Source organism: Microtus ochrogaster, unplaced genomic scaffold, assembly GCF_000317375.1.
Source record: "Microtus ochrogaster isolate Prairie Vole_2 unplaced genomic scaffold, MicOch1.0 UNK16, whole genome shotgun sequence".
NCBI lineage: Eukaryota > Metazoa > Chordata > Mammalia > Rodentia > Cricetidae > Microtus > Microtus ochrogaster.
In genome coordinates this window covers 812,977-821,438 of record NW_004949114.1, presented here as the reverse complement: position 1 = coordinate 821,438, position 8,462 = coordinate 812,977, and the positions used below count along the sequence as shown (strand labels likewise).

Below are 8,462 nucleotides of genomic sequence, written 5' to 3'. Positions count from 1 at the left end.
TTCAGCAAGCATCATGGGGTTGGGGACAATTTTCCCAATGACTCAGCTAGTTCCATGACTGATATGCACTCAAGGCTTCTGATTGGTGGATCTCAATCAAGCATGCTCATGCTTCTCTTTGGGCTATAAAAGCAGCCTGGTTTTGATTCTTATTGGTCAGTCTGCTGTCCGTATGTCCCAGCATGCTCTTTGGTAGACGCTGACCCACTGACTATCAAATGTTAAGACACACTGGACCTGAGAAGGAAGTCTTGTCCTAAGGGAGACCCCAGAGATCAGTATATCAACATGGCAGGAAATAAGGAAAGTGGGTGCTTACAGATGGGCCTGTGCGGAAAGGAAGCCCAGCAGGGGACCCAAGGAAACCACAGTCTTTCAACTGAGGAGGGTCATGGAGGGGTCAGGGGCTGTATCTGAGATGTCAGTGTTCAGGGAGAAAGGGAGAGAGGAACTGGGGTCCTCATGCAGTGCTTCTCAGTGTGGACATTGGTCCCTGCTTCTCTCAGTGATGCTGCTCCTGGACACATTCTGCTAGTCTCTTATATGTCTCACACTGGGTCAATAGAGATTTATTGAAACTATTAATACTTCCATAGAGAGACAGGAAACAGCACAGTAAAGCTCTCAGTAACAGAGACAGAAAGGATGACCTGAGCTCTAAGGAGAGAAAATCAGAGCCTGAATGACAGAAGTGGGGGTTCTCTTCTTTTTTACCTGTTTAGCGACAAGATGTATCAGAGATCAGGACTGTAGCCATGCTCACTGATTCTAAGGCAGGAGTCAGGAAGGAGAGTGAGATGCAGGGTGTGTGGCCAGCAATTCCTACTTTGATGGAAACTGGTCACCTTGGTGAGATGCTGGGGCTCGGAAGTCTGGTAGCAGCAGATAACAGACAGTGTCTCAGCAGGTGCCTGTGGGTGACCCTGAGAGGAAGAGGTGGAGTTTCCAGAGTTAGTCTCCCTGTACATTTGGGTGGCTAGAAATCAAAGCCAGGTTATTGGGCTAGGCAGCAGCACCTTTTCTCACATAGTTATCTTGCTGGCCCACACTATTTTTGGTTCATTAATATGTAATTTTAAAAAAGGCTTTTCTGATTGAATCATCTCTCCAGCTCCCTTGCGTGCCTCTCATAACAAACGCCCCTAATCAGCCCCTCACCTGCTCCTTGGCATGACAGCTGCTCACCTGGCTGGGTTTGGACTTTAGTCTGCTGTCCTGTAGGAGAAGAACCAGTGTCAGTGTGGCAGCCATGCTGATCCGCTGTCTGCCTCTCAGCTGTTCTCTGTGTTCAGACAACATTAGGGGCCCAGGGCAGCAAACAGCTCTGCAGCAGACAATCAGGGACAGGTCTGAGAGTCACCAGGACCTGAGGCCAATCTTCAGCTGTCCTTCTGCCCAGCACAGCCAATCAGAGGACAGCTCTCCTGTCCACTGCCCCTGGTCCATGTCCTTCTCCCTTTGCTTCCTTCCCCTGCCTTGAACTCATGTCCCTTCCCTGCTCTCCCTGCTCTGCACTCACTAGGCCTCCCTTTTGTCTCCCTGGAACCTGGCTCCCTGACTTCCCTGTGAGTGCAACTGCTGCACCCTGCAGATTCAGTCTCAGGACTCGAATCCCAGTCAGACTTCTGATGCCCCACAGACTGCTACTCTGCATCTCTCAGCTGCTCTTCTTATCTGTTGCAGGGCTGAGCCCTTCTGAAAACCACTATGTCTTCGCACTTTATTACTGCGCCCTCCGTTACACTCCGCTATCTGCTATCTCTGCTCCTATCTTATAGTCGTCGACTCTCAATGTATGTAAGACTTCTCTGAACCCAGGCCACACTTGGCTCTTGTTTTGCATGTGACACATTCCACGAAGTTCTAGAGATGACTTCCTCCGGTTCCTGTCATTCCAGAACATTCTGTGTACTAATTGGGCAAAGAAGGTTCAGAGCAGCAATGACTGCCTGGGACATCTCGAGAGTGGACACACTTAGACTGTGGCTGAGGTAGAAACATGGCTGTGTTGGCCTCAGGGCTGGTTCTGCACGAGGATCAATCCTTCCTTCCCCATGACAAGGCTCCATCAGGTCCCTGAAAGGTAAGAAGACATGATTGTACCAGAGGAAGTGGCACCATTCTTCCTGAGTGACACATGCAGCGGTTTCTGGCACTGATTGCCTTCTCCACTGTTTGACTGTGCTTTCATGCAGGTCGCTGTGCAGGCCACCCTCTCTCGTACCTACTTTTGTAGCCTTCTTCACGGTCCCCATGGGCCTCGGATCCCTTGACCTGAGCCAGGCACAACCCCTCACGGCTTCACTCCCAGCTCACATGGACACATGCCTTTATCTATCCATCCTGCCCTGGGAGATGCATTGGGATGAATTGACCACAGATGGGCAGTCACGAGAGGGAACAGGGCCTATTGTACCTGTCAGAAAGCCATGGCCCCTTTTATTGGATGGGATCTCATGTAGCCCAGGCAGGGCCTTGAACTTGTTAAGTAGCCAAAGATGACCTTGAACTCTTACAGATCCTCTTCTCTGCCCTCCCAAGTGCTGGGTGACAGGTGTGCCCCATTGTGCCCCTTTGTTTCCTACTGGAGATAGAACCCAGGGTCCTGTGCATGCCAGGCAGGTAAGCACTCCACCAGATGAACCTTGTCTTTAGCCTCAGTGAGGTTTGAGGGGAGGCCCTCCTGATCATGACTGCTCACCTCGAGGTTTCATCTGGGCCTTGCCCTACTGTCTGGGGTCTTTGGGTAAACAATCACTGAATTGCTAAGTAACCAAGCAGGTGCTTACCTGATGAAGCTGACATATGTCATCTGCTAGTCCCCACCATTTTTATAACTGGCTCTGCTTCTACAGGATCCCTGCTGCCTCTTGTGTTCAGCCTCACTGCTGCCACCTGCTGGATCCTTAATCCCAAATCATGGGCTCTGTTCTAGTTTCAAGTCCTGGGCTCAGTAGGGGACCCAGCTGTGGGATGGTTTCTGTCCAGGATGCTGTAATCAGTCTCCTGCAGTGAGGACCATGTTTCCCCTACAGCAGTGACAGGGCCCTGCAGCCATGACACTTTCACAGAGGAGGGGCACTTTCTGTGGAAGAGCAGCCTGGGTCTGTAGTGTGCACACATGAGGCTTTTACATACATGTGACCATGCGGAGTGTCAGACTGCAGTGTTAGAACCTGGCTGCTGCTCAGGCTGTAGCACATGTGTGCTCTGCCCACACAGAATAAATAGGTAAGTAAGTATAAATTTTTGTTTGTTTTTTGAGACAGGGTTTCTCTGTGGCGCTCTGCCTACTTTGGAACTCACCAGGCCTCCCTTTTGTCTCCCTGGAAACTGTATCCCTGGCTTCCCTGTGAGTGCAGGCTGCTGCACCCTGCAGATTTAATCTCAGGGTTTGATTCCCAGTCAGACTTCTGCTGTGTCTGGGGCCACTTCTCACGCACTTCTCAGTTCCCTTTCTTACCTCACTGGAGGGTTGAGTCTTTCTGAAGACCGTGGGACCCCATCTTCAACTATTTATTTCTGGGCTCTTAGTTACACTCCAGTATCTACTCATCTCTGCTCCTATCCTGTAGTCTTCTGTTTACCATGGATTTAAATCTGCTCTGAAATCAGTCAACACTTGACTTGTTTTGTGTGTGTACAAGGTCTCAATAAGCTCAGGTTGGCCTTCAACTTTCTATGTAACTCCAGATGGCCTTCAACTACTGGTCCCTCTGCAATTCCCTAGTGCTGGGGTTACAGATGTGACCCACTGTGTCTCCTTTTTTTCTTAGAATCCTTATGAATTATGAAAGATAAATCATTTATCTCAACAAAAATGCAACTCAGAGTTGAATACGGATTGCATTGAATTTTTAGAGTTTTGTGTGTTTTAATGACTCAATGTATAAATTTTTCCATTTTGCAAATAAGAGGTAGCCTTACATTTATTAATATTTCCCTAAATCTTATCAAATTTATTTGGGGCAGTATGTATATGCATGTGCATATTTGCATATGAACACACACATATGTGAATGACAGAAGACAACCTTGGGCAGGAGTTCTGCACCCTAGTGGTTGAGACAGATCTGTCATTGAATTACTTCTTGTTGGCTGGGCAAGGCTGGTAGCACAGTAAGCCTCAGGGGTCCTACCATCTCTGCCTGCCTAAGTATCTGCCAACATGGCCAGCTTTTTGTGTGTGTTCTGGAATGGAACCTATGTCCTGAAGTTCATGGGCAAGCACTTTGCCAAGTGAGCTGTCCCAGCTGTTACATGACTTCTCTCGGCAGTGTTTTATTTGTGGTGCACAGTGCTTTTACATCGTTTAGTGAAGGTTCTTCCTATGCATTTTCTTTTCATTTCATAGGCCCATAGCACACTGCAGTATTAAATTCTCTTTTTATGCCATACCGCCAACTCAAACAGTTGTCCTTTTACAGAGTTCTCGCTTCCTGTGAGATGCTGTCCCTGAACTCCGGTCTTCCATGAGCCATGCTTAGCAGCACAGCTCCTCTCAGATGAGCAGTTAGCCCTGAAGCACATGTAGGCCCCTTGATTTCGCAAGAGAAGCCTTTGTGTTCATCTTCATTTTATCCTCTTTCCCGGCAAAGTCTCTAAGGAAGTTAAACTCAGATTCCGTCCTTGCTGAGTACAGTCCCCTTCCTGTCCTTGTGTTCTCTGTACTCTTCCATAAACAAGTAAATCCTCCTCCAACTTCCCAAGCTTGGGTGAGAGCCTGTCCTGGACCACTCACCTTTGCTTCCACCAGAGGAAGATCATCATCACATAGACGGGGGTTATGAGCACAGCCGTGGCCACCACCACCCCAATAATGGTTCCTAGGTTCACAAGTGAAGGATTCCTCTGGCCCTCTGTGTCCTCCAGGCCAGCCGTGGTGACTGCAGAGGTGACGATGGAGGGGCTCTGCATGGTGGTGCTGACTGCTGGGGAGAGATGAGGAGTGAGCAGATCCTCCCTGGATGAGGAGGGATGGGGTGAGTGTCACATCTTGCCTCGCTTAATTATCTGTGACTAAGTGAAAATCTGAGGACACACAGCCAGGACAGGTGGAGGTGTGCACTGAGCTTGCTGTCCTGGAGTCTCAGCCTTCAGCATGTGTTCCCCTCTGTGAACTTGTAACAGCTGCTCCCATCCCACCTCCCACAGATAATAAAGCCATAGAAATAGAGTTGGTTTTGTCACAGATGTGGATAATGAACAGACATGACCCAGTCCATATAGTGGTTGCTGCTCAGACCTTAGAACTTGAGATTGATCCCTAATGTTCACATAAAAAGCTGGGTGAGCTGGGCATGGCCATTAATCTTAGCCCTAGAAGCAGAGGCAGGCAGATCTCTGTGAGAAAAAGTCAGCCTGACATATATATTGTGTTCCACACCAAACAGAGCTTAGTGAATTGTAATCCCAGTACTGAGCAGGTAGAGGCAGGCATGTCTCTTGGGCTCACGGGCCATACACCTTAACCTAGCTGGCAATCTTGAACCCAATGAGAGATCTTGTCCCATAAAATAAGAAGGATGGCTGGGCGATTGTGGTGCACACCTTTAATCCCAGCACTGGGGAGGCAGAGACAGGCGGATCTCTGTGAGTTCGAGACCAGCCTGGTCTACAGAGCGAGTTCCAGGACAGGCTCCAAAGCCACAGAGAAACGCTGTCTCGAAAAACCAAAAAAAAAAAAAAAAAAAAAAAAAAAAAGGATGACAGCTGAGGTTCTTTTAGTCTCCAAAGGCACTCCACTGCGGTGTTCGTTTGGAACAAAATGGGGTGATCTAGGTGGAGGGCTAAGTAAGGTCTAGAAAGCGGGGTCTGGCTCTCTCTGAGCAGAGAATGGCAGAACAGGTCAGCGGAGACAGCAAAGACTTGTCACGGCTCCAAGGGAAAGATCCTGTTGTCAGAGGCTCAGGCAGAGCCAAGGGATAGGAATACGAGTTGGGTAGCCTGAGGTGACACCTAGAGAACAAGGAAGCAAGAGAGGCATCAAAGGCAGAGCCAGGGTGGCTCACCGTGAGTGATGATCAGTTGGGTCCCATCGGCTGACTTCAAAATCTTCCTGCCTTCTCCTGTGTTCAGATAAACTTGACAGAAGTATTTGTTCTGGTTCTTTTCCTGAAGGTCTAGGATTCTGAGGACTCCAGATGTCTGAGGCTGTGTCCAGTTCAGGATGAGCCTGTCCTTAAAATGGGCGTGTATGAAACCCGAGGAGGCGTTGTAGATAGGCTCCCCAATGAAGTTCTTCCATCTCCAGAGAATCCTCATCTGTGGATCCTTTGCCAACTCCCAGGGGAAGTAGAAGGAGAAGGGGATCTCGATGGAGCCGCCCTGGACATCAGAGAGGCGTGCTGGTGGGTTCACCCCATACAGTCTTTTTCTGTTGGATCCTGCTGAGTGCCCTGGGAAGGATGGGGGAGAATCTGAAGTCACTGCAGGAGTTGGAAAGGACAGCCCAGAGCTTCCTGAGTGTTCACCCACAGGCGGGTGTGGAACAGAGGGCACGACTGTCTCTATGGCTGGGACAGGAAAGACAGTGAAAGGTTGGGTTGGACCCACTCTGAAAGATGAGCCTTCTCTTGGGGCAGAGAGGACTGGCTGGCTCCTCGAGCAAACACCTTTCCACATGACAGCCCTCTCTTCCCAGCCCCACTCAGCCCTCCTGTGGTTAAGTCCCTGGTAGTGAGGTCCCCACACTCACCAGCTTGCAGGCATGCTGCTGGCAGCAGCAGAAGCAGGACCCAAACCAATGCTCGAATCCCTCCAGGAAATGAGACCAGCAGCGCCATCAGGGAGAACAGGAGTGACACCAGGGTGCTCAGGAATCAAGAGAATAATTGTTAAGTGATCCACATCCCCTGGGCCATCTCATGTGGAGGACTGAGTGGGCTCAAGACCTCTTCATCTCCACCTCCTTGTAGCCAGCAACTTCCTTTATCATTCTGGTTTCTTCTTTTCCTATGTTGCAGAAGATCCCCCTTGAGGTTACCCACAAATAACCATGCCCTTGGACCAATCCCCTATTTTTTGACTTGACCTCTGCCTGCTGGGCTCTCAGCTCTTGACCTCCTGTCTGCCCAGTCATTTTATTTATACACCATGCTGTCCCCTTTCCCTCCCTCCTTGTCTCTACCTCCCCTCCCCACTCTCTCATACATCCTCCTATTTTGCTGGTTCTCTGTGTGTCTCAGTCTCTCATCCCAAGGAATTGACTGCCTCCTGGACCTGCACATGCTCTCTCAAGGAGAGAAAAGCTGACCCATGTCTCTGACCAGCTGAATGCCATGCTCAGATAAGAGATGCTGATGATGGAGGTGCTGGAGTGGATGCTACCTCAGCCCCAACTCTAGAACGTGGTCCCTTATTCTGCTCTTCGACTCCTTCCTGTTCCTCAGTAATCCCTTAATATTCTCAGGCTGAACCAAGACCTGGTGAGCCCTCAGTGTCCTGTCCACTCCCTCCTACCCAGTTCACAATGTCCCTAGGCTTCCCAGGTGATAGTCCCCTCCCTAGACATGGGTTCTAAAGCTTATCCTGTTTCTGCAAGAGCGTTGTTGCCCTCCCACCCACAGAGGTAGTCCTGGCTTAGCCCATGCCTCCATCAAATTGCAGGTCTGAGGGGACTCCAGTCTCACTAAGTCCTTGAGGGATCCCGTGATCCACAGAGGAGTCAGCCACGCTACAGTGCATCACTCAGCCCTACCTCGAAGTCCAGGGACAGGTGACACCTTCCACGAAGCTCTAGAGATGATTTTCTCTAACTGTGGTCATTACCGAATGTGGGTAAAGAAGGCTCAGAGTAACTATGTGTCACTCATCAAGTACTGCCTGCGACATCCTTGAGATGGGCATAGATGTCCTGTGACTAAGATGTGATGGGTGGAGGCAGAGGCTGTGGGGAACTCAGGACTGGTTCTGTAAGAGCGTCATCCCTCCCTTCCCCAATACAATCACGTGATTCAGCTATGGCAGGAAGACATGATTGTACCAGAGGAAGTGGCATCAGTCTCCCTAATGACTTCCCATTCTGGACACTGACTGCCTTCTCCACGCTTCTCTGCAAGCGGGAAAGCAGCCTGCCCTCTCTCGTATCTGCTTTCTCTGCTTTCCTCACAACCCACATGGTCCCCAGATCTCTTGGCCCTAGCCAGGTTCTGAGTTCCTGTGACTTCTCTCTTTGTTGACACAGTTATGCCCATTGTTCCCTGAGGACCCAAAGGTATGGAATCTTTGGGATACACTGGTTTTTAATGCAAAGCTTAGTTAGAAGAGAGGACAGATGGCCCACTTCCTTTGTCAGTAGAGTCTTTGTTTTGCACAGTTCAGGCTCTGTAGGTGAGGATGACCACAACCCCCCTTCATTTCCCCCTGTGCTAGGATTACAAGCATGCACCACCACACCCAGTGTATATGATGCTGGGGACCCGACCCACATCTTCATGCAAGCTAAATACCAGCTGAGCAAC

At 49.8% G+C, this 8,462-nt stretch overlaps 1 protein-coding gene across 1 annotated transcript; it reads right to left on the bottom strand.

Annotated features, from left to right (window-relative positions):
• Window positions 1–4,737: 4,737 nt before the first annotated feature.
• On the bottom strand, window positions 4,738–6,785 carry LOC102002525 (paired immunoglobulin-like type 2 receptor beta). The gene is made up of 3 exons (XM_005367085.1): window positions 6,698–6,785; window positions 6,012–6,398; window positions 4,738–4,931 (listed from the first exon to the last, which is right to left on the bottom strand). The coding sequence occupies exons 1-3, from the start codon at window positions 6,783–6,785 to the stop codon at window positions 4,738–4,740; spliced, it is 669 nt and encodes a 222-aa protein (XP_005367142.1).
• Window positions 6,786–8,462: the final 1,677 nt, after the last annotated feature.

What these genes read in the sequence shown, in the direction of transcription:
- LOC102002525 (XM_005367085.1), bottom strand. Translation starts at nt 6,785, where the DNA reads ATGGCGCTGCTGGTCTCATTTCCTGGAGGGATTCGAGCATTGGTTTGG. An exon ending in AGCAGCATGCCTGCAAGCTG is followed by an intron (nt 6,399 to 6,697) that starts GTGAGTGTGGGG and finishes CATCCTTCCCAG; the next exon opens with GGCACTCAGCAGGATCCAAC. An exon ending in CCAACTGATCATCACTCACG is followed by an intron (nt 4,932 to 6,011) that starts GTGAGCCACCCT and finishes ATCTCTCCCCAG; the next exon opens with CAGTCAGCACCACCATGCAG.